The 26,040-nt window shown below is 35.2% G+C and overlaps 2 protein-coding genes across 6 annotated transcripts in view; one reads left to right on the top strand and one right to left on the bottom strand.

The window, feature by feature from the left end:
- The window catches only part of PIGB (phosphatidylinositol glycan anchor biosynthesis class B), a 37,610-nt gene extending 23,408 nt beyond the window's left edge, over window positions 1-14,202 (top strand). Inside the window, exons 7-12 of the mRNA XM_036078266.2 lie at window positions 1,969-2,020; window positions 3,108-3,319; window positions 3,937-4,001; window positions 10,991-11,204; window positions 13,141-13,321; window positions 13,859-14,202. Of these exons, the coding sequence (XP_035934159.1) occupies window positions 1,969-2,020; window positions 3,108-3,319; window positions 3,937-4,001; window positions 10,991-11,204; window positions 13,141-13,321; window positions 13,859-13,996 (862 nt within the window). The 3' untranslated portion in view covers window positions 13,997-14,202. The remainder of the gene's footprint in view (window positions 1-1,968; window positions 2,021-3,107; window positions 3,320-3,936; window positions 4,002-10,990; window positions 11,205-13,140; window positions 13,322-13,858) is intronic.
- Window positions 14,189-26,040, bottom strand: part of CCPG1 (cell cycle progression 1) — a 40,847-nt gene continuing 28,995 nt past the window's right edge. For 3 of the 5 annotated variants that reach the window (XM_078079313.1, XM_078079315.1, XM_078079316.1), the window contains 4 exons: window positions 24,925-24,951; window positions 21,706-21,827; window positions 17,256-18,664; window positions 14,189-14,951 (listed from right to left, as the gene is read on the bottom strand). In XM_078079313.1, the coding sequence (XP_077935439.1) occupies window positions 14,762-14,951; window positions 17,256-18,664; window positions 21,706-21,827; window positions 24,925-24,951 (1,748 nt within the window). In that variant the 3' untranslated portion in view covers window positions 14,189-14,761. The remainder of the gene's footprint in view (window positions 14,952-17,255; window positions 18,665-21,705; window positions 21,828-24,924; window positions 24,952-26,040) is intronic. The other 2 variants (XM_078079314.1, XM_036078265.2) reach the window with 1 other exon arrangement.

The following is a 26,040-nucleotide window of genomic DNA, read 5'->3' as shown; positions in this document are numbered from 1 at the left end:
AGCTCTCCCCAAACTGTGATCTGTATATTCAGTGCAGTTCCAATTAAAGCCCAGTACGGGGCGTGTATGTGTATGAACTGATAAAATTGATTTTAAATTTTTATGTGGAATGCAAAATACCAATATTATCTAAAAGAATCATAGAGAAAGAAATGTTGGATGACTTACACTACTAGATATTAAGACTTACTACAAAGTAACAGTAATTAAAACAACTCAGAATCAGTGCAAGGTAAAACAAATAGACTGGTGGGACACATCAGTCCAGCAAGTCACTCATTTATGATAACAGTGATAAGGCACTATAGTAGAGAAAGGATAGTCTTTTCAATAAATATATAATTATCTGGATATCCATATGGGAGAAAAATTAATATTGATCCCTACTTGCCACCATAAACAAAAAAATAAATAAAAATCCAGGGAATTATAGATCTTAATGTAAAGGTAAAAGAGTTGCACTTCTTCAAGATATGATATAATATCTTCATGACCTTGAGGCAGGCAAAGCTTTCTTAAATAAAATGTAGTAAGTATTAACTATAAAGGAAAAGATAAATACATTTGAATACATTAAAATTCAAGACTTCTTTTCATCAGATTCACCATTAAGAGTGAAAAAGCAAGCCACAGACCAGAAGATATTTGCAGTACAAAACACAACACCAAGAAAAACCGTCTATCAATTATATACAGAACTTGTACAAATCTGTAAGAAAAAGATAACAGAAAATTGATTAAAAGACCTGAACAGGTACTTCAAAAGATATTTAAATGGCCAAGAAGTATAAAGATACTCACCTCATTAGTCACCAAGGAAATGTAAATTAAAACCACCATGACATTCTAGTATACATCTACCCAAATGCCTGAAAGGATATAGAGCCTTTATATATTCCTGTGGGGATATAAATTGATACAACCACTTTGGAAAACTGTAAGAATTTACTAAAGGCTGATTGCACTTACACCCTGGGGCCCAGTAATTCAATCCTAGGTATATACTCAGCAGAAATGTATATACATATATATGGGAAACAAAAGGCACATAAAAGAATGTTCATAGCACTGTTCATAATAGCTTAAAAAAAAAAAAGGAAAGCAGTGTCCATCAACAGAATAAATACACTGTGGCATATTAATTCAGTGGAATACAATATAGTATTATAAATGAACTACTGCAATATACAAAAAATGTGGTTAAGTCTCACAAGCATGATTGAAGGAAACTGTACATGAGTACTACAGTGTGATTTCATTTTTTTAAAATTCAGTAAAAGGCAAAACATCTACCCTATCAGAAGTCAGGATAACGGTCACCTTTAGGAAGGGAGTGGAGATTGGTTGGAAAGATAGAAGAGCTTTTTGAAGTGCTGCTAACGCTCTGTAATAAAAGGACTGTGGCATCCATGTTAGATGCCCATCTTACTCTCTCTTTGCTGACCTACCCTGGGGGATGCCAGTCTCCATGTCAGGAGGTCATCTTTAAAAAAAAAAAAAAAAAAGGTCTCATTTGGGAGACTGAGCCCTGCCAACAGCTGTGTTGAGTGAGCTTGGAAGCAGATTTCCCCACCAGCATCAGTCAGCCTTCAGATGAAACTCTAGCCCCAGGCAACATTTTGACAGTTCATGAGGGGCTTTGACCCAGAGACACCCAGCTAAGCTCCACTTGGATTATTGACCCACAGAATGATGAGGTAATAAATGTTCATAGTTTTAAGTTGCCAATGTTTAGGGTAATTTGTTGTGCAGCAATAGATAATGCAGTGTTTATTACTTTTAGAAACTTTCCTTAAATACAGCATCTATCAGTGAAAGATCTTTCAACATGTAAATCCATATTCGGCTGGCAAAATTGTAGGTCATTTTTAAAGTGACTTTTGATACCAAGCATTTGCAAAGCCATATGCCAGTATTGGATTTTCAGTAAGTTCAGAATGTTAATCACCCTTCTGTTTTGTTTTTCAGATTTGTCAATTTGAGTTTGTCTCTTATAATTGATCGTATTTTTTTTGGTCAAGTAAGTAAAAATATATTAAGCTAACAGCTATTTTTAATCTAACCATTTATTACACATTACACTAAAAACTCAACCTGACCTATTAATCCTGTGAATATTTGGGAACGCAGGCAAATCACTTTTTAAAAATTTTATGGGATACATTAAAAAAAAACTATTGGCATATGCCTTTCATCAATTTGCTGTGTTTTCTATAAAACAGAATTGTATATTCATAGTTGAAGTTAAAAGGAGTCCATTTTATGGCATTTTTGTCAAGTTTGTACAATTTAGTCAGGTTTGTAACAATGGTTAAATTTTTAAATTTTAATTGACCTCAAGTTAATCATTCAGAATTTCAAATTAATCAGAATACTCTCTTCAGCCATTTGATTTGACATTTTAATGTCATGACTGTTGGTAATGGCCTTTGGTTGTTTTTAAGTTCCCCAATTTTAAGTCACTTAGGGGCTCTGGAATCAGATTGCCAGAATTTGAAACCTAGTACCTTCATTATTAGCTATGTGACCTTGGATAAGTTATGTACCTTTCTTGCCAGTTTCCTTAACTGGAAATAACTGTGGTACCTGTTTCATAAGGTTGAAGGATTAAATGAAATAATGCATGTAAATGCTTACAATAGTGCGTGGCAGAAATGAGCACTTATTGTTAACTGCTGTTGTTGCTGTTATTATCTGCTTTGTGTGACAATTCAAAAGGTAATGTTCTCAGAGCTTTATTTTAATGTGTGATATATAAGGTACTAAAGTTTTTAATATGGGTAACACACATACTCATATAAAACCTATTTTTGAGGATCTTCTTTATCTCTGTTTGTAAAACTTACATTGTCAAAATACATATGAACATTTATTCATGTTTTCTTGAATTACAGAAACCTAATTTTTTACAAATTAACAGAACACATTAAAACTTAGAACATTAAAATGAATAAAGAATGATTTCATGTGGTTATTAATCAAAATTATTAATATAAAGTACTGTTTGGTTTTTAGACTTCATTCAAGATTCTGCCAAATTCCCTAATGCCAAAGATTCATACTTGGCACTAATACATTTCTATTTCTTTTTCCATCAACTATGCCAGTGGACCCTGGTTCAGTATAACTTCTTGAAATTCAACGTGCTTCAGAATTTGGGAACATTTTATGGTTCTCATCCATGGCACTGGTACTTCAGTCAAGGATTTCCAGCTGTTTTGGGGACTCACTTACCCTTCTTTATTCATGGCTGCTTTCTGGCCCCAAGGAGGTACCGAATACTTTTGGTAACTGTGCTGTGGACACTGCTAGTTTATAGGTAAGATTTTATTTGTTCAAATAATTATTTTTTTAATGTTACCAAGAATTTAAATTCTTCAGAAAGTAAACTGTTTATCTTCTGGACATGTATTAACTCTTATGATTTGTTAGTGGGGATTATTTAGCAGACAGAAAAGGTAATAATTATGCTGATGCTCAGAATGAATACTTCTGATATGTATAGTTTGCTTGACAAGGATTACATTCAATTTTTAAGAAGTTGAAAAAATTTTATTTGCTTTTAAAAACTAAAACTACCAAAATTTTAAGTATTGAAGGATAAGAAATTATATTTTTAAATGAAAAAATATATATAATATATATATATAATAAGCATGTATCTTTATTCCAAATTTGAGTAATATGACTTAATTGGATTGGTAATAGAAATCTTTTTTAGAATGTAGTGTACTTTAGAATTTCACTTTGACATCAAATATTAGGATTACTTTTAACACATCATCACCTTGTAACTAAAAAATAATGAGACTGCATCCTGAAGCATGAAATTCAGTCTCAGTATTTAGAAAAACAGATTGCTATTATATTTCATTTTTAAATATATTTATTTCTCAAACTGTCATGTAATTCTCTTAATATCTTTTTTTATTATAGCATGTTGAGCCACAAAGAATTCAGGTTTATCTATCCAGTTTTACCATTTTGTATGGTGTTTTGTGGTAAGTATTTTTGTTTAATATAGAAAAAGTTGTATTTATGTAGAAATAGTTAAGACAATAAATTTTCCTTAAACACTAAAATATTTGTTTTCAACTAAGCTAAATGAGAAATGCTTCTTAATTATAAGTTATAATACTGCAGTATTCCTTTCGCAGCCTAAATATACTTTTTCCTATGTCCTATAATGTGATATAAAAACATAAGGACTTAATATCCAAAGGAACTTTGGGTGGTGGTGGTTCTGGCTAGTAGGAATCTTCCATGCTAAAGTAATGAAATATGTCTATTTTAGAATAGCATTTTAAGTTTCTGATTAAACTATGAAATTCTTCATTCCACAAATGAAAAGTATATAGCTGTTGGAACTACTTTTTAATGCTTCTTCATACACATCTAACCCTTTAAGACTCACTCTAATGCATATGCAATTTTTAAAGTGATCCACACCTCTGATTTTATTTTTAGCCTTTTCTCTAATTTTCCACTAGGTCTTTGCAGTAGTTTTTTTACATGTGACTTCTACAAAGCCTTATAGTACTCAACTCTGGAAAATGTGAATTTTTACATTAGTTGGTTTGGAAAAACTATGAACTGAAACTTCATTAACTTCAGGTTTAATCCAGAATAAATGACTTGGCTTCCCTCAAATATTAATCACTAAAAAAAAAAATCACTGGACTGGGGAGGGAAGAAATAAGTATACAGCTGAGACTTGGAGGCTGGGAAAAACTAGGGAGTTAAGGATATCAAACTTTTGACTTAACAAAAAAACAACAAACAACTCACTGACTTAAGCAGCCACCTTTGACCAAGTATACATCATCTCCTATAGATCTCAGATATACTCTCTTCAGTTGAGATATGAACATAATTTATATATATAAACATGTACATAATTTATATATATACACAACATACATAATTTTTATATGTATATATACACACAGACATCTAAATATTTGATACACCTGAAGTGTTGAAACCAAAGTTAATTTGAGTCATTATAGTCTCACTTCATATATAGATGCCGGCAAAAAATATAGGCATCTAACAGCTATATGGCAAGTCTTAAGAATAGTGGGGCCCATTCACCAGAGCAAATCTGCAAATCTGTTCATAAATCACTATTCAGGTTTAAAATTTTTCTTTACAACCACTTGAGTTGGAGTTATTATTAAATCAAGTCTGGTTTCTGCCCAGATGTGTTGCTATACTGGAGGTCAAGTATTTGTGTGTGTTGTTTGGTTAGTTAAGGAGCTTGGTTTCATTCCATTTTTATAATTTGAGGTTTTCTAGCATTCCACTTCTGTGCTGTGTCTTTACAGAGTGTTTTAGAGGAAGACTGGGTTGTCTGAATCCTCATTCCCAGTCCAAAAGAATGAATCTTTTAAGCGGCAGATTCTTGGTAACCTGTTTCCAATCTCAAAGATTGAGATAAAATGCCGATGAGGGTTGAAGAGGATCCCCTTCTAATGAACAAGAATCGGCCTTTGTTCCATCCTCTGTCCACTCAGAAGGATCCCTAAAGGACTGGGAACTAGCAAATCCCCTCATCGTCTCAGTGGATGTGATCCCTCCTTTGGACACATCTACCTAAGGTCCTTGAATTGGACCTGAAGATTCCATTCCTAGGAGACTTGTATTCCCACTAAGAGTCAGTAGTGAGCTCACCTGACATTAGTCTTTGGATGTTCAGGAACAATGTCAGACAAGAGTTCTCTTCGGAGTTGTTTTAAATGGCCCAGTTTGTGTCTTTTCTAACTACATGAATTATACTGTACCTCAAATCTGTTTTTATTCTTTTATGACCTCTTTTAACCTGATTTTTATATAAACACAACAACTCTATCAGCAATTTCCATGTAATAGCCACCTTAAAACTCAGTGGCTTAAAACTTGCATGTCTGTAGTTGGCTGTCACTTCCACCACATTCTTTTGGTCAAAGCAAGTCGCAAACCCAGGCCAGATTCAAAAGATGAGAAACTTCAGGCTCAGGTAGGGATTGGGCACATGAAGAGGGATAATTGCAGCCATTTTTTCAATCTACAGTAACTTCTCTTGCCTAATTTGAATTTCCCTCAGTTCTATCCAGAATAGGACTAACTCTGGAAAACATACCTTCTGTAATTGGCTCTGATCCTTAGTGAACTGTATAACCTGTGCCTCAGTTTCCTTATCTGTAAAAGAAAGGTGCCATTGGTCTAATAACATTGAAATTTTTAATTGAACCTCTGTCATTTGTGTTGATGAGGTTTCCAATACCTGCTACTAATTCTAAGTTGGGTATCTGCTTCATCTGCTTTTACCACAGTGGCCAACACAGACTTGCTTGTCTCTGTTTCTGCATATGCTAATTGTTTTATCAAAACTGCACATGCATGTTGTTCCAAAAGCCATTCCACAAGTTTGTTTTAAAAAAACAATGGTTCCCAGCCCTCCCTCCCAATTCCCCTCTTCAGAGGCACTTATGCTCTTTCAGGTGGTTATTTTGATAATTTATCTCTTTACATAAAATGCTAATAATGCCCTTAAACATCTGTTTTTGGCATTACTTAGAACTTATATGAAAATAGCTTTATTTCCTTAGCAAAGTAGCAACATAAAATTCTTCCTGATACCTCTGTGTCCAGTATTCTCCTTATTGTTCTTAATAAAGTCTCTCTTTCCCAGGCCCATTCTCCTGTATGTTCCATCACAGAATTAAACCACCTTTTATTTTTTTCATGTAAACACTGAATTTAAGTTAACTGAACAGCTTTCCCAGAGAAACATCTCTGATTGGTAGAACTTGGTAGAGATCTTTTTCGTGGGCTTTTGGATTGGGTTTTCTATTAAGTCTTGTCAAAACAAGGGTGCATCCTTCCTACCCGTGTCTGATGGGATCAGTAATGCACGGCCCCTTTCTCATCCCCTCCATTCCAATGAACCTTACCTTGGTAAGAAGGAATTCATCAGTCCTTGCAGAACAACAGATTGTAACATGAAGTATCCAGAACTTAAAAAGTAACTTGTGTGCATCAAGATAAATCATATGACGATTAGGAGATATGGCTGAGTAAAGAAGGAACCAACTCATGCAGGGCCTTACATACTCAAGTTTTTAGATTTTATCCTGGAGAGTAGTCAGCTGGGACATAATGGATTTAAAATTATAACAGTGGTTTGATGATAGTGATTGGATAAGAACCCAGTGGGTTTATTATAAACTCATGGTACAAAAAGAAAAAACCCTATAGTGTCATTCTCTAATCATCTAGTTCCATTTCCCAGAGATAACTGTCAGTCTTATAAATTCTTACAACTTCCTTTTTTATGTATCTTTTTGTTGGCATAGATAACAGGAGCAAATTAAAAATTCTGGAATGTTATTTAGCATTGAGTTAGAAAGAGTTACTATGGTAGCATGCCCTTATTCACTACTCACTTTCCACAATTTTAGTAACCTGCGCCAACCGCGATCCAGAAGCAGATGATCCCCTTTCTGACCTATCCTCAGGTCAGTAGTAGCCTAACACTACATCACAATGCTAGCCTAACACCACATCACAATGCCTACATCATTTACCATACTTCATATCACATAGGTATTTTACCATATCATATCATCACAAGGAAGATGGCTACAGTACAGTAAGAAATTTTGTGACCACATTCATGTAACTTTTATTACAGTATACTGTTACAATTGTATTTTACTATTAGTTATTATTAATCTCTTGCCATGCCTAATTTGTAAGTTAAACTTCATCATAGGTATGTATAGGAAAAGAGTATAGGGACGCCTGAGTGGCTCAGTCGTTAAGCGTTTTCCTTCAGCTCGGGTCATGATCCCAGGGTCCTGGGATCGAGCCCCGCATCAGGTTCCCTGCTTGGCGGGAAGCCTGCTTCTCCCTCTCCCGCTCCCCCCTGCTTGTGTTCCTTCTCTTGCTGTCTCTGTCAAATAAATTAAAAAAATATTAAAAAAAAAAAAAAAGAGTATAGTGTTCTGTACTACTGGCAGTTTTAGGCATCCCCCAGGGGTCTTGGAATGTATCCCCCGCAGAGAAGGGAGGACTACTGTATGTGAAATGAAGGTGTGTACTATTGGCAGTTTTAAGCATCCCCCAGTGGTCTTGGAATGTATCCCCCACAGAGAAGGGGGACTACTGTATGTGAAATGAAGGAATGAATTTAGATTCGGACAAGTAGTCACCCGGGTTCATACTAAGTCTTTATTCTCATGGAAATTACATGAGAGGCTGAAAGATTTCTGTAAGTGGTTTACAGAAGAAAGCTTGTGTTCGCAGAATCTTCAGTAATTGGGAGAGGGGTCTCACATTTCAGGTTATATAATGCTTACATTACATTGTGCTGACGATCCCATTCTGAAGCTAGCTCATTTTAGGGTGGATCCTTTCAGTAAGAACTCCATTATTATTTGTACGTACAGTTACGTAGACTTACTAGACAGCAGCTACTAAGATCTTGTTACCTTTTTTTTAAAATACTGAAGAAATCATACTGCTTTCCTGTAAGAAAACTGAATCCTAAGCTTCTCTTGTGGTGCAGACTAGAACTGTAACTGTAATTATTTCCAACTCTCCCTTTAACAACTCCAGTTTCTGAAATCCCCTTGAGAATGTTCAATGTCAGATAGTTTGAAAACCCTGGGAGTATTCAAATGAAAGTCTGTTCAGCTGTTCCTTCTTTCCTTATCTTCCCAACATTTTCTGTATATTTTTTTCCCAAATAATAGGGAGATTCATTTCTCTCTGTAAGGATCCATCCTAATATCACAACAAAGACAATATGAAATATAAGCATTAGCTGATTTAAGACTCTCCTCTGTACTAAAGCAGCTGGAAATACAAGCACATTTCCTTCCAACATTTTACCCAAAATGCCATTTTTACAGCATTCACCACCATGCACTCCAGTTTTAGATCAGTCACCATACCATTGTATCCCTAATGCCCGTTTTTTGAAAAGCTTTCAAGGAACATTTAGTGAGTGAGCAGACTGTTGATGAGTGAACATTTCACACATGCCCAAGTTACACTTCATTTGATTATTCCCGAGGGCAAGCTGTCTTCTAAAGTGCTTGCCAGGATAGGCTTTAATGTAGCTTTTTGCAATCTGAGGCCACTAGGTATATTTGGTTTCTTCTGTCTACCCAAGAAAGCACAGCTTTTAAGCTTGCTGGTCTATTAGTTCTGTGACTGGAATTATTACATATAAGAGAACTTCTGGAATTCTATTTCAATTCTAATAAAGCTAATTCTAGTTCTCAAACTTTCAGTGGTTTCCTCATTTTGCTACTGCAAACTTAAATTTAGATATATTTTAAATGTAGGTTTAGTTTTCTTGATCTTCCTACATTTTTTATCACACTACTTTTTAGAATGTGTTTTGGCTAATCAGCTATTTCTAGTAGTAGTAAGTGAGAGGGATGTGTGATATTCCAACTAATGAACAGAATGAACTATAGGTAATGTTATCTAAAACACTTCCTGGAGGAATGAAATTGAGCATATAAGATTTCTTGGCCAAATCTGGTTCAGCTATCAAGTGGCAGGTGTCAGATGTCTTGGAATAGATGAAGCGATTTTATTATTTTCAATAGCTAAATTTTCAATTATTATATATTATTTATATACAATATAATGTATACAATGAAGACAGATAAAAGAGCTGTAAAGGCACCATACCTAAGATACATTTAAGTGTACAACAAAAGGTATCTTCAGTTTTTCCTAAACTGAATGTTAATACATACTGTCTTTTTAATTTATGACAATGGTAAGTTGAAAGAATGAGTGTCTTCAGTTAATGTGAAGTACTAGATGTGATTCAAGTAAATTACAGGTCTTAATTTACTCCTGTTTTTGAACAGTCCCTCCAAGGCCAACTTTATGTTAGTGTCCTTAAATGGGAACAGTTCAAAATTAATTTTATTCATGTTCAGTTATTTTCAGTAATTGAGCCAAGCTAAGACAGCTGATAGCAGTCAATTAGGTGATGATCATGGAAAACAGTGCCTTTGCCCCAGTGGGAATTAGTGCTAAAATTTCAGGCAAGCCACAGACTGGATCCTGGATACTCAAAATTCCAAAAGAACAATTATGTAATTCCATGGGGACAGTACATGGGGAGTATGAACAAAATGTCAAGTTCATTAATAAGCTTATTCTTTTCCAGTGCAAAGGGCTGTTTTTTTGTGGGTATTTTCAACAGATCCTTATGTGCTCATTATCAGTGGCTACTGCGGGGGGAGGAGGACTATAGGAAGGGGGCGGGGGACTTTTACTTTTCATTTACTCTATTTGTTCTGCTTGGTTTTTTTGCCACATGCAAGAATTACTTTTACAAATTAAAAAAGAAATTGTTCAGCATCTCCAAATTGCCCAACATTGTAGTGAAAGAAAAGACATACTTCTTTCAGAAAAAGATACTCTGTATGGTGGCATGGGTAACTACTGAAAATCTCTCAGTGGTGTATTTTCCTAAAAGGACACTCTGCCACACTTCCTCCAGAATTATGGAGACTTATATGTACACCATCCATTGCTAGTGCTTGGGAGATTAAAGAGAAGAGACAGACAAATGAACTACTATGTACCAAGACAAGCACTGGATGTAAGTTTTTTCTAATACTTGGAAAAGTTACTGTTATCCCGTTTGCAGATGGGGAAAATAACTCTCAGCAAAGTAAAGAAAGCAACCTGTGCCAGAGTTAGAATTCAAATTTGGGTTTGTTGGACTCCCTCGCCATTCTTTTTCCACTATCCTTCAATTTTTTCTAGAAAAAGGTAAAGACCTGAGGACAATGACAATGAATGGTTAGAGAAATTATAAAGATACCTATTGCTTATTTCGTTTCCCCATGACACCATTTCAGTTTGTGCTACTTCCATTAAAGATTACAAATGTATTTGCAGTTAATATTTACTTAGCTATCCTAAAACAAGAATGCCAGTATTATGGTTCAACATGTCTGTCTTCCTACAGGGTACTCACTAAACCACCTGAAAACGTGGAAGAAACCAGCTCTCAGTTTCCTGTTTTTATCGAATATGCTCCTCGCCCTCTATACTGGTTTAGTTCATCAACGGGGTACTCTTGATGTCATGACTCATATTCAAGAACTCTGTTACAATAATCCCAATAAATCTCCAGCTTCAGTATTTATAATGATGCCTTGCCACTCTACTCCTTATTATAGGTAATAAAAGTTGTTCCACTATATGCTATTAAGAAAATGAAACGAACTACTTTAAAATTCCTTTCAGGTTCCTGAGTTTAATTGATAACTGATCAAATGACTAAGAAATCTGAAACTTCTATCCATATATATTCACTGAATTTTAAAAGCCATTTGAAGTATGTCAATAAAAATCATATATCACTTTTAAATAAAATTTAGAAATATGAATGACTTACATTTAAATGATCTGCTTAAATGTAATATAAAATATTTTAGAGGTTATTTGAAGGTAACTGTATTAAAAGAAATTATCATTGAGCTTACTACAAATCTTTGTAATACATCTTCTATTTTTAAAAAATTTTTAATTAATCTCAAAACACTAGATTCTACACCACATTTACTGCTGGACCACTGCCCTGGTCTTAAACCAGTCTTTTTTTAATCTCTCTTTATATTAGTTGTTTCACCTATAAAAATTAGGAAATTCAATTAGATGATATTCTAAGCTTGAATTAAGTATTTCTGAGAAATACAACACTAAAACTGCCTTTACTATGCAGGACATTTAAAAAGAAATCCATCTGGTCCTATGCTTCCAATTGCCTAATAACAGTACAAGGGTAAAGCAAACTGCTTTCCTTGAAAAAGTTCTACATCTACTTAACCTGGCTTTAAACAGTCTGAAGTTAATTTTCCATGTGCACATTCAATTAACTGAGTATCAAAGCTGTTATCATTTTAAGATTAAGTAGAGTTTTGCAAAAGCGTTAAATTAACTGAATCATTAATGCCAATCATTAATACACAATTTGGAAAGTTGGGACTGCCTAGCAAAAGCCACAGGTTAGATGTCAGACCCAAATACCCCTTCAAATTGAGGTTCACCTACTACATAAAAAAGATTAGAGCTGAGAGCGGGACACTCACTCTCCCTCCATGCTCACATTAGCAGTAACACGGCAGAGAACAGGAATTCTAAAGGCATCAAGATGCTTTCCGTACATGGTTGTATAGTTGATGTCTCAGGCTTTGAGTAGTTCATCAAGTTCTCATCTTACATTTTTCAAACTGCACAATGGAGCAAAAAATATCTATAATGCCTACTTTGGAGCAGAAAGCTTACAGCTGTTTTCTCAGCTTGTTTTGGTTTTCTCCCTGAAGCAAGACCTTCCTCTCCTAAATTATACAAGTCGTCAAGTGTTAGGTCTTGTGTAAATTTACTTTGTATGCAGTTCATAGATAACATAAACCTCTATCACATGTTTATTTTTCCTTAGGCAGTTATAAACATGGCTTTTGCAGGGCCCAAGTAACTGGCTTAAGTTGTCATAATTCATCAATCCATCTTTTTTACTGCAGTCTAGTCTTTCTATGCCACAATAAAACCATTACTTACTTGGATTTGAATCAGTGAACATACGCTGCTCTCTATCACCCAATCTATTTATATAAATATAGAACAACAACAATAACAAAACCCATACAGGAACAACCTTTCAAAGATGTGATCCATCCCCTTTCAGAGCAGAAAGGGAAGAAAGCAAGAATCCTTTTCTCTGGTTCATGAAGTTTTCTACCTTGCCAATTAAGCCTATGGATAATTATTCTCTTATTAATAAAAGTCACCCACTTCAGGCCTTTCCTGGAAAAGCATACTAAGGTTGGAGAATACGGGGTCTCCCACACTGCTGACTTCCTATCCCATCTTGAAATGGAGTTTCATGCATTAGTTTGGACTTGAAGGCTGCTGCTGCGCAGGCACGTGGGCTAAGAATCCTATCGTACATCTTTGAGAAAACTACATTAAAGGCTTGCTTCTTAACCTTAATGGGACCCAGTTTAGATTCAGACTTCACATTTTGTTATGTGAACATGATAAATCTTGAGAGTAATTGGAAAACTTTCACCTTTTTAACTTCATGTAACTATAATGGTAACTTTCTCTCTACAGCCATGTCCACTACCCACTTCCAATGAGATTTCTCCAGTGTCCCCCAGACCTGACCGGAAAAAGCCAGTACCTTGACGAAGCAGCTATATTCTATCTGAATCCCTTAAACTGGCTAGATAAAGAGTTTCACAGTGATTCAACACTGCCTACTCACTTGATCATCTTCAGCATTTTAGAGGAGGTAAGAAAACATGAAAAAGGGGAAAACTCACTATTTCACCTCCAGTTTAGCACTCAGGTAAACAGACAACATAACTTTTTTATGGTTCCTTTCAAGCCCCATATTTTGTAATTGGTTCTTTTCCCTGGTCAAAATCCATCCCAGTTCTGTAACTACCAAGATATATATGTTACTTACCATGAGTTAATTCTTTTATTAAGAAACTATATTGCTTTGGGGCACCTGGGTGGCACAGTTGGTTAAGTGTCTGATTCTTGGTTTCGGCTCAGGTCGTGATCTCACAGTCATCTCAGTCATGAGATTGAGCCCTGTGTCGGGCCCCGTGCTCAGTGCAGAGTCAGCTTGAGATTCTCTCTCCCTCTGCCCCTCCCCACCCACTTGTGCTCTCTCTCCCTCTCTAAAATTAATTGATTAAAAAGAAACGATAGTTTTATTAAGAAAAAAGTGGTAGAGGCACAAATCAGGTCATTCTAAAATTCTTGAAACAGTACTCAGAAAATGTAGCCTTTATTTACTTAAACATTTATTTACTTCTAGGAAATAAGTGCTTTCCTAATTTCAAGCAACTATGAGAGAACTGCTGTGTTCTTCCACACTCACTTGCCAGAAGGTCAAACTGGAAGTCACATATATGTCTATGAACGGAAATTAAAGGGAACACTCAAGAGAAGATGAAATTCTGAACTGTGTTTAAATCTTTCCTAAAGAAACAGACATTGCTGGGTACAGACATTCAGATGCTGCATAAATATGCCTGTAAACACTGGGTAAGATTCGTGGAACTAGCTAAAAACCACTGAACTGCTTTACCAAATATCACAAAGTATAAAATAGATTAATACAAATGCCAGATTTTAAATAAAGACCTTTAGTTTTCCTCATGGTGTAGTTTTATTGTTTCTTCCACAATATTCAGATGTGCAAGAAATTTCACAAAAGAACAAGTAAGCAAGCTCATAAGAAGGCAGCAAATTCTTCACAAGTCAACGGGCTCTTGAACCCACAAAAAGACAAGAAGCAGGTGTAAGATTATAAAATGTTAAAGATGAAATTCCATCACAATGTACTTTTTTCAAGCTCTATTGCAAATTTAACATAAATATCAGTGTTAATTACACTTTGTCATATGATCTGAGCTTGCTTTAAGCTCATACGTTGAAAGGAAGACTCATTTCATGCACAAAATCTGTTGCATGCCCGGCTTCCTTAAAACTACAGTTGAACATTTCCAGTGCCAAAAAAAATTCAGCAAAGCTAAACTACAAGGAAAATGCAAGTTAGTAAGCTTTTGCTTGATGCTTCTAAATAATAAAGTCATCAAATTGATATTTAGAAATGATAGACATTATCTTGATAATTTCCTTTTAGTTTCAACACCAAACATTGTAGAAAGCATCCATGTTTCTGTTACCATTTTCTAATTTAACTTAATCATGATGATCAATATTTAGGGTCAAAAGGTAACTGCCCCAATTCTATTTCAAGATTTGCCATGTGTCTTCCATTAGTGCGACCATATTTATGCCATTTACCTTCCCTTTTATAAGGTTGTGGCTGAGGGTGCTTCTGCTCTTGTTTTCGATGCCTGGAGTTTTCAATATTTACCATACGTTGCTTTTTATCTGGTCGACTGAAAGCAGTAAACACATTTTTTATCTATGTTAGAGTTAAATTTAAACAAGAAACAATTTTAATGTTTTTTTCTCCATTAATCTATTATCTGAACACTCTGAAAAAGGATGTTAATCTGAAGTATAATCCTAACACAACCATACCAAAAAGACTCAGTATTATACTTCTATCCTACAGAAAAAATAGACAAACATACTGTAGTGGCAAAAAGGGGAAATACTCAACAGATTAAATAGAAATGTGACAATAAAATAATGAGATGTGTTTCCATTATTTCTCCTCTCATTCAAAATCAATCGCTCCCCATTGGCTTCATCCCTCAGCTGGAATATGTATGTATCTCTTACAAACTAAAGAAAGTCTCTTTTTCTTTTTGCTCTCCTACAGCCACAGCTAAGGTTCATAAACAAGGTCTATTTCTACTGCTTTCCCCAAACTCCCTATGATCAGGCTGCTTCTGTCACTACCTCACTGAAACACTCCATAATGCCATTCACGGCCACCCAATTCCCAACCAAGATATCCAGTCTCTTGTTTAATGTTTAAAGCACTTGACATACTTATATATTCTTTTCACTTGAGATGATCTTTGGATTTTCTTGCCGCCACTCTGATATTCTTCTCAGCCTTCTTTCTCTACAACCCCGTAGGTGTTAGTGTGCCCCAGGAGTCTGATAAAACACCCCCAGCCTAGACGATCTATACACGCATGCGCGCGCGCACACACACACACACACACACACAGAGTCTGGGCTAGAAAGAGTCCTGTAACTAATGGCCAACTAATTCTTTCCACTTGGCTGTCAATAGGTACCTACAAGCACAATTCTCTTTTCCAATTCCCCTTACCCAAAACATCTGCTATCCCTTATCTTAGTGATGCCACTATCCAACTAGTGACCCAACCCTGAAATCTGCAATTGTTACTTTCTACTTCTCTTTCACAAGAAATACCACCAATTTTACTTATTATATATTATTCAAATCTGTCTCCTTCCCACTCCTACTATTACCCTAGTTCAGATACTCATCAGCTCATGTCTGTATTTTTCCAAAGACCACCGGCTAGCTTCTAGCTTCACTCTTTCCAACCAACCCTCCAGGCTGTTGCCAGTGATCCAAAATGCAATGAGGCAAGTCCTTTAGCACAAAATGAGGTCCTTCAGATCTTCACAAAAGATCTGTATCTTTTCTTTTCATACCCCAGCACTACCTTGCCTCCTTAAAGTGGCCTGTCTTCACATCTCCAAATCTATGCAAATGAAGTTCTCTTTGAGAGAGAATGTCCTACTCTTATCTGCTTAGCAAATTCCCAATTCGCCTTCAAAAACCAATTTAAAGTTCAGTTCAAAGATCACTTCACCCTGAAGCCTTCCCAAACATCTCCAGGCTGAGGCCGCCATATACAATGTGCCTCCAATACCTCCATTTCATTTCTTATATTTACCTAACTCTCCAAAAGCTTGTGAGCTCCTTGATGGCAAGAATTTTTCATGTTTTGTCAGGGCAGCCTCACAATGTTTTGCTCATTTAGGCACTAGATATTTAAAGACTAAAGACATCAGAATCAGTCTCATTATTTTATAGACACATTACATTTATTCAAAAAAGATAAATATAACTCAAAGATAAAAAATAAAGCTAACATTTGAAGATTAGGCAAGTTTCATGTTACAGAATATAAAGCTGATAAGCGAGTTATTTTTAGAAATTATGTATATAAAGCACACACATTATAACTTGTGGCTTACTAAGTTTGCCTCTACCTTTATGAACAATAATTGTATAGTAACTATTAAGTATCATAATTTAGTTGGTAAATGGAATAGACAAATAAGGGGGCCAATTCAAATTGTTACATATGAGCTCTTCTGATTTCAGAGTGAAATCTGTATTGTTCACCCTAGCTTCCCAAAGTGAGTAAATAAAGACCAAAGAAAAATCATTTCACTTAAGATGATTATCTTTTCATATAAACTAGAATGAAAAGAAACAAGAGGCTAAAATAGGATTTGCATATCCTTAGCTCATTTTTAAGGCAGAAATTAAACTATTTGCTCAAGTCAAACTGATCATATGAAATTTTCAGTTTGTAATAGCTATTAACTTAAAATTGTATCTTTCAACTTAATTTATTCTAAATTCTCTGGCAATAAAGTACTTTTACAAATAGCACTTTTTTTTTCCTTTACAAAAAGTACTTTAAGGATAGTAACATTCCAAGATGTTAAAATGATAAAAATGCTACCCAATCTATAAATGTTAAAAACTATTATAATAACATGGTGCTATGTAAACCGACCTGGGTCCATATGGAGGGGAAAGAGTGTGACCAAAGAAGTGTCTATATATATATCCATCCAACTTCTCAAACACTCCATCATTATCTACTTGATATTCCTTCATGTCTTTAAGATAATCTTTAACATCATTAACAAAGTCAGTGAAGAGCTTCTGATCATGTATAAAGACACCCTTTAGGAAAAACTTATTGATGAATTGATCAAGTTCTTTCCAATGATGAAAACTATCCAGTTGTTCTAATAAATACCTTTCAATTAACTGTCTAAATTCATCTATCCTTACAGGATTCAACACTTTCATATTAAAAAGGTTAATGGATTCCTGTTGAGCACATTCAAATACACCAGAACAAGACTTTCTGAAAGAATCATAATTTTCACTACAGTCATGCTCGGCACTGCATTTCTGTGAATTTGTATTTTTTCTAAATTCTTCAAAGTGAATTGGCTTTTCTTTCCTTCCCTCTCTTTGCAGAGTAGGGCCTTTATTCTGGTTTTGTGTACGTGCCTTATACTGTGGGTGTAAATATTCACTAAAGACTGTTGTTGGTTTTTTAGCTGCTGCTTCTTTTGTGGCACTAAATCTTTTATTGCCCTTTTCATCAAAGATATTCTTGGTGGTATCTTTGAAATGCCTGAAAGTGGATTTAACTGAATCTGAAAATTTTTTCAGATTTTCTTTCACAGCTTCTTTAGCCTGTTTAATTTTTTCTTTATGATGCCTCACAAATTCCTTGGTAGAATTCTTCATGGCATCAAATGTTTCCTTAACTGAACCCAAAAATGTTTCCTTTGATTTATTTTTAGCCCTGTGGTTTCCTCTGCTCCCTTTCTTTTTTCCGTCGGTTTCTTGTTTTGCATTTTGATCTTTTGCCTCAATATACAGTCTTTCCCACAAATCAGAACGCTGCTGTTCAAAGTTTAGCTTCTGCTCCAGCTCAGTGAGTCTTTCCCGTAAGACTTCTATTTCCTTTTTTTCAGTCAATACATTGGGAGAGTCTGGGTTGCCATATGACTCACTAGAGCTTAACTGCTGGAGTTCCACCTTTAAAGCCATGGTTACTAGTCGTTCTCTCTCCAGTTCCCTCCTTAGCATCTTTGCTTCTGCCAGAAGAGTCTCCCTCTGATTAAGGAAGCTGTGTGTCTTCAGCTTTTCTTCTTCCAGATGCTGCTTAAGTTTCTGATTTTCTGTGACTAATTCAGTACCTGTCCCTTTATCTTCCAATATCCTAATCTGTTCTCTTAGTTTCCTTAACTCTTCCTGTAATAAAGATAAGGCTTTTTCTTCCTTCTCCAGAGATATCCTTAAATACTGATTTTCTGTATCAAGGTTCTTTTTCTGAGTTTCAAAGGACATCTTCTCTTCTTCAGTAAGGGCCCAACATCTTGCAAGGTTTTCCTTCAAAGACTAAATTTTTTGAAAGAGAAGAAGAATGTCAAATGCTTCATTAAAAGCTCAATTCAAATCTTTTAAGACATAATCCTATGTAACCAATACTCATAAATTTTTAGTATCTATTTCTGCAGAGACTATCCTTTATGCAGTGTGTATATATATATATATATTTGTAGAGTATATATATATGTATTTCAATACATAAAAATGAGAAAATACAAGGTTCATATACAAGAAAATGCACAGCACAGAGCTACATCAAAATAGTAACAAGCACGTCGGAAGGATTTAAAAACTGGAAAAAATGAGCTAGAGCCTGGTTTATCCCCAGTAAGATTTCTAAAATAGAGCTAGGGGTACTTCTGATTAGTGTTTATTAGTGATTACTGATTATTTTCCATAATCATATGAAAGCCTTAATGGTTTCTAGGCCCACTTACAAGTCAGGAGAAAAGGAGACGGTCTATCTTCTGACTACAGAACTCCAATCTCTCCTGAGAAGTCTCCTAAAGAGAATTTAGGCAGGACTAAAGGCTTCTCTGACCCTGGGGTGAAGGAGATGATCTTTTATAAAAAGGAAAATTATAGCTAGAGATGACCTGAGGATTCAAAAAATTCTATTTATATTCTCAGCACTCTTTGAAAGGAAAACATTTCAGTAATCTTAGTCCTATCTGAAAGATCTTCACCCTGTGCCAATTAACATCCCAAAGTAGTTCAGGTAAGTCCTACAAGTTCTCTCAGCACTTCTTAAGAGGACTGAATCTTGGTAACATTTATAACTAATTTCTCCGATTTCAAATAATCTTCTGAAGAGAATATCACCAGATTAGCAATGTAACTCTGAAGTAAGCACCCTTGAAAGAGAGGAAACCATGTTCAATTACGTTTACAAAATTTTGCTGCATTTCAAAGTAGCCTTGAATATCTCTTTCAACATATATATTAGTAACAAACTTTCACCAAAACAGCAAGAAACTAAACAATATGCTTAAATAGGCTAATGGTTATAGCATTATCCAGTCAGTTAAAATACCTTATATATAAATCAGCAAATGATCCTTAAATTTTACTTAATTTACCACAGACATTACAGTTATCCCATCTGAATCAGACCAAAAAATCGGATATATAGAAACAAAAGAAAAATGTCCTTTAGGAAAACGACAGTATTTCCACTTGAAAATAACCATCTGAAACGGATGGTTCACTATCTGGTTCATCAGTCGTCAAAGAACAAATTAAAATTTAAAATTTCACAATAATCAGGGGTGCCTAGGTGGCTTAGTCGGTTAAGCGTCCGACTCGATTTGGGCTCAGGTCATGATCTCAGGATCCTGAGACTGAGCCTCGAGTTGGGGCTGAGCGTGGAGTCTGCTTAGGAGTCTCTCCCTCGCCATTTGCGCCCCACCCCCCTGCCCTGCTTGTACTCTCTGTCTCTCTCTAAAGAAATTTGTTTAAAAATTTCATTATAATCATTTCATCTGGAGAGAAAACAAGTTTTGAGTACCCAACAGAAGTGGACCATGGACACTGGGGAGGGTATGTGTTGTGGTAAGTGCTGTGTATTGTGTAAAACTGATGAATCACAGACCTGTACCCCTGAAACAAAGAATACATTATATGTAAGTAAGTAAGTAAGTAAGTAAGTAAGTAAATAAATAAATAAATAAATAAAAGAAGTGGACCATGGAGTAGTACAGACTAATGTAGCATTATCTTTAAATGCAAAAGCACAAGGGACCGGTATATTCTGCATTCAGTAAACTTCATAATCTTGAAGTGCCTGATAAGCAAATCCTGGGCAGGTCTCCCATGAAGCTTCAAAATCCAAACCACATTTAATAGTTGGAGGTAAGAGGCCTACAAGAACTGACTCAATAAAGATCTATGCAGAGTCAGTCTCCTAAAACCCAACATCATCCTATGGAACCAGAAACCATGGTGGTAAAGAAGAAAATGCCTACTCTTTTTATAACATCCTTTGATCAAGGTAGGAAAAACTACACTATTTACAAATAACTTCAGTAGTCCCTGCCTGAAAAAAGACATAATCCAGATGTCAAGTGGGATTCTGTCTTCTGAAGAAATATAATCATAACCCTATAAGGAATACATAAATTGTGAGGGAAATTTGGGGGGAATGGAAAGAAAAAGGAACTGTTTACTTTTCTACCCTGAGTTTTTTCTACAAGCCCTATACCCTTCTTGTGAAGAAGCAGAGAAGAGACCAGCTATTACACTGGTTCTCATAAACCCACACAGGTGTTAATGGACAGCACAGTCCTGCTGATATTAGGTGAGTTTAGGGAGGCAAGTATAACATACTCTCTTTTCCATCAGACCCAACGAGAAACTGAAGAAAAAGGACTGGCTGATTATTTCCCTTGATCGGGGAAAGATCTTAGAGAGAGGCTACAAACTCTCCTTTTTCTCACTGACTGAAAATGTTTTGTTAGTTCTGTAAAAATAATATTAATAATGTTTTCTATATATATTATTAATTAAAAATAATGTTAATTATAGTAGTTAGAAATAACATCTTTGAAGTCAGATAAATTCAGTTTTGCCAATTGCTAGCCTTGGAAAAGTTAACTTATTTTTTTTTAAAGATTTTATTTATTTATTTGATACAGAGAGACATAGCAAGGGAGGGAACCCAAGCAGAGGGAGCGGGAGAGGGAGAAGCAGGCTTCCTGCTGAGCAGGGAGCCCAATGCGAGGCTCGATCCCAGGACCCTGGGATCATGATCTGAGTCGAAGGCAGACGCTTAACGACTGAGCCACCAAGGCACCCCGAGAAGTTAACTTTTTTGAACCTCTTTCCCATCTATGAAATGAAGCTAATACTTGCTTAATTCACAGGGCTATGGTTAAGCAATAAGAGAAATACTGTATGTGAGGTACTCGCAATGACTCGGACACAGTAAGTAATCAACAATTACAGTATTATTGTTACTACTGACTCACTAATCCGCTTTGTACTTGTATCTGAATAGTCCTATAATTATTGGCTAACAATTCTTTTTCATAAAGTTTGTTAGTAGTACATACCTTATAATCTATAAAAGATTCTTGTTCCTGCTGACACTGGGAAAGATAATCCTTCATATCATTCAATTCACCTTCATGTATCTTTCTGACTAACTGTTGACGCTTCTGAATCTGAATTGTGCCTGAAAAATGAAAATTTTTATTAGGGATATATATACACACACACACACATATATATGAGAAATGTTATGGTGACCAATATTTTAAAACATATAATAAAACACTTAATCTGTATATATTTAATTGATTAATCTGGATAGGATCATTTTAAGGCCAGCATTTCACAGTTCTATAAAAACTCTGATTATATAAACAAAAGATTAAGTAAAATCTCATGGTGTCATTCATCAAATGGTGGTGGATGGATGTTAATATAGATCAGTCCAAGTAGGTTAATATATATATCTTTTTTTATTTAGCATACACCAAGGGACATTTAAGTAGTTCACTATCCTTTTGACCAAAACAAGCCAACATACGTTACTCTTAAAAAAATTTAAAAAGCTTATATTTTTAATCTTACTATATCGAGGGCACTCAAGTTTGTTGTTTTTGAGAGACTGCTGCGGTACATAAAGTGTTATCTTCAACAGGAAAGAAACAAACCATGGAATCTATTGACAGGATGTAAGTCAATAAGGAAAAATAAGGATGTCTCTTTTTTCTCACTATATTTTGCCTAGTAAATGATGTAATACAGCCCATAAAGTACAACAAGGAAAAAACTGGCTGTGATTACTCACTATTCTCACAGGCAAATCGTTTCAGAGTTCTGCATTAGTTAGGTCTGTACTAGAGTACCATCACCCCCATCCCTGCGGTGATAAATCTTAAACCAACTAGGATTCCCTATATTTTCACCCTAAAAACTAAAATGTTAATTTGCCAAGACATGCTGTTCACATGCTGCTACATGCTTCATGCATGAGAGAGGGAAAAAAAAAAAAAAAACCACACACACACTGAATCAAAAATAAGGCAAAAGGCATTTGGCAACCTTGACCTTAACATCTACCAAGTGGCATACTATTATTATTAAGATATCACAGGATTTTGTAATGAAAGGATGTAATGATAGCTTACTATTTCTTCCCCTACTGCTAAAAAAAATTAACTTTCAATTTCTTCAATAATCTTGAAAAACACTAAAGAAAACTTTTGCCAAATTACAAACAACTGTTACCAGCTATGATACTCTTCTGTTAAGGTTCACTTCCTCTCTTTCAATTTTCCAATTTATAAAAGCATGGCAAATTTGTCTCAATATTACTCAAAAGAATCTCAGATTTTTTTAAATGTTGAAAATTCATTTTCAGTTCCCAGAATAACAGAAAACCTCTTTTTTTTCAAACTGCTGACAGGATGAATTCCTTTACCCCTTTGAAAATAACCAAAAAGTATGTGTTGAGATCTGAATTTGCAGTACTATCACATAACATATATTGGCTATGTGGCCTTTATCTAATAACTATTGGGGCTTTTTTCCCTACATCTTTAGCCGCCTAACTACAAAGTGTTACCACCCAAGGTACAATCTTTGGCCTTCTTGTCATGTCTACAGATCTGCCTATCTTAATCATAAAAACCCAGTTTTTGTTACCACTGCTCTAAGATTTCTCTTCTGAGTCCAATCTTACCAGAGCTTCCGGCCAATACATCCACCTGCCTGTTTGGGCACAATTTTGGGGGAGGCTTCATGAAAAAAATCGAACCTTAACACCTGCCCTAAACCATTCTAGAATAAAGTTGGATAAAAACAAACCAAACTGTGCTCACCATCTATTTATCATCTAGCAAAACTTTCCTAGAAACACCCCCAATTCCAAAAATAAAGCAGCTATCACACTTCTTGGAATTTAAAAAGTAAACCACCGATATCGTAAGTATCCTGGCTCAAAGTTATGTTTTCCATTATTACTTCAGTGTCCCTTATTTCACTAACCTTCTCTCCATCCCCATCTTCACTATAATTGTAAACGCCTGATCACCAAATAGTAGGATTACATACCCTCTTAACTGACTGTCTTAATTTTTCCCATACCATATGCCTCCTTGCTCTTTTCCTCTAAAGTTACCGTGAGGTTACTCTATAAATCAAACTCTTACCCAGATTCCAAGATGTTTTACAACATAACACCAGCCCACGCACTCCAACGTTTTACTCCACTATTTCTAATTTATCTACTCTGCTGTAGTCCAGTCTTCTCCTTGCTCCCAAACCCAGCAAAGTTTACTTTCAGGTTGTCAGGTTCTCCATTGCTGGAATGCTCCACTTTCCTTCTGCCTAGCATAAGCATAAGACCAGACCCTGCTCAAATCCTACCACCTCCAGGATGACTCAGTAAGTATAGTTTTTGAGCTATGATTCTTTTCTGTGCTACATAACTCAGCACTGTAGATACATTTTGTTACAGTGTCTGAAGAGCAGGGTAGCCTATCAATACTTAAAGTAACTCCATGAGAAAACTGAATCAACTGAACTCCACTGTTGATTTAGAATATGGATAGCCTACAATGTAAAGAAAGCATCAGGAAGACAGGTGCTTCAGACATGAAGATTACTTTAACTTTTGTACCTGAAGCAGTACCAAATACCTGTAGTAATCTGTTTCACTACCCTCAATCCTAATTTTCCCCTCCTTCTGGGATAGATCTAATTCTCCAAATTTATAAAGAGCTGAGGTTGGCGAATGTTCTGAGTAATTCACTTAAATAGTATGTTTTTGTTAAATAATTAGTAAGCAAACGATTGATTATGGAGTATGCAGTGACTAACTTCATGGTGCATGAGAAATTCAAACTGGCTCTGAAATCAATTCAAAGGAGCTCTTAAAGTGTTGAGATCAGTGCCAGAATTAAGATAAAAACATGATGTCCTCTAAACAGTGCCCTTGAAAAACTAACAGTTTTTATATGTTCACTGAGCCAATCTCATCACCATGCAAAACTATTACATATTACCCAGGCTTTTCATATTCTGAAAAGATAATTTTAAAAAGTATAGGAAAATGTTTTATTAGATATTATCATTAAAGTAAATTTTACAAGTAACCAAAATCTTAAATAGAGCAGCAATTTCTCAATTTTGAGAGTACTCCTCTCTACATTGTTCTACAAAATACTTAAAGGTCATGCAATTGGTGGGGTTTTAATGCAATCTGGATCAACATTAAATCACTGTCCAATTTTTTTAATAAGAAAAAAAGATTAAGATAAGACCTTCTCCTTTGTTACTTCCATGTTTACCTGTGGGGAAAAAGATCACTCTCAAAAATACATTCATACATTTGTTCCAGCTAGATAATAAACAAAAGTAAGCATATTATTTCAAGTCAAATCTCATTACAATAAACTTCAAGGGAGGATACAAATTATAGTATCTCAGTATTAAAGTCAAGCAGGCATCCACCAGGAGTCTAAAAGCTCATTTTTATCAATATAAAGTTAAATAAGAAGAAACACATTTTACTGACTCTGACTTTAAGCAAGTATTGAATGTCTTAAGTTTATTCTAACATTACACTATGTATGCTTTTAATGTATCTTTTCCACATATTAACAAAGCGTACATGTAACTCTTCAATTTTTGCATAAGGAAGACATTGTTGAAAGGGGGAACTAGCAAAACAGGAATATTCCAAAAGTTAAATTGTGGATCCTATCAGCAAAAACCTAGAAGTACTTCATGTACGGCAAATTGAAATTTGTAAAGTTGACAAGATCTAAAACGTTTAAGTGTTTTTTCAAAATTCTAATACAGAGTGTGTGAATGAGTGTGAAATGTTCAGTTCTCAAACAGTCTAATCTTTGTACAAACAGACATGTTAAATAAGACTCATCGGTTAGGCTCCCCAGTGAAAAATTATACCACATGGAATTCCTTCCTCTTTTCATCTAAGACACTTTTAAAGGCTTTGCATTAAAGATAATATACATAAATACTAGTAAGGATAATAACAAGCAAAGTTTAGGGGCACCTGGGTGGCTCAGTCATTAAGCGTCTGCCTTCAGCTCAGGTCATGATCTTGGGGTCCTGGCATGGGGCTCCCTGCTCAGCGGGGAGCCTGCTTCTCCCTCTCCCTCTGCCCCTCCCTGCTGCTTGTGCGCTCTCACTCTGCTCTCTCTCTCTCAAATAAACAAAATCTTTAAAAAAATAAACAAATAAACAAACACGCCTGCTAAAAATCCCTACATTTCTTAAATACCACCTAACCTAAGGGAAAACAGCTTTGTGAGATAGGTAGCACTATCCCCATTTTCCAAATGAGAAACCTGAGGCTCAAATAGATTGCAAGCTTTCCAAGGACATATATTTAATGATGACACTAAAAACAG

The sequence above is a fragment of the Halichoerus grypus genome, chromosome 8, assembly GCF_964656455.1.
Source record: "Halichoerus grypus chromosome 8, mHalGry1.hap1.1, whole genome shotgun sequence".
Lineage (NCBI taxonomy): Eukaryota > Metazoa > Chordata > Mammalia > Carnivora > Phocidae > Halichoerus > Halichoerus grypus.
This window is presented reverse-complemented; position numbering and strand designations above follow the sequence as displayed.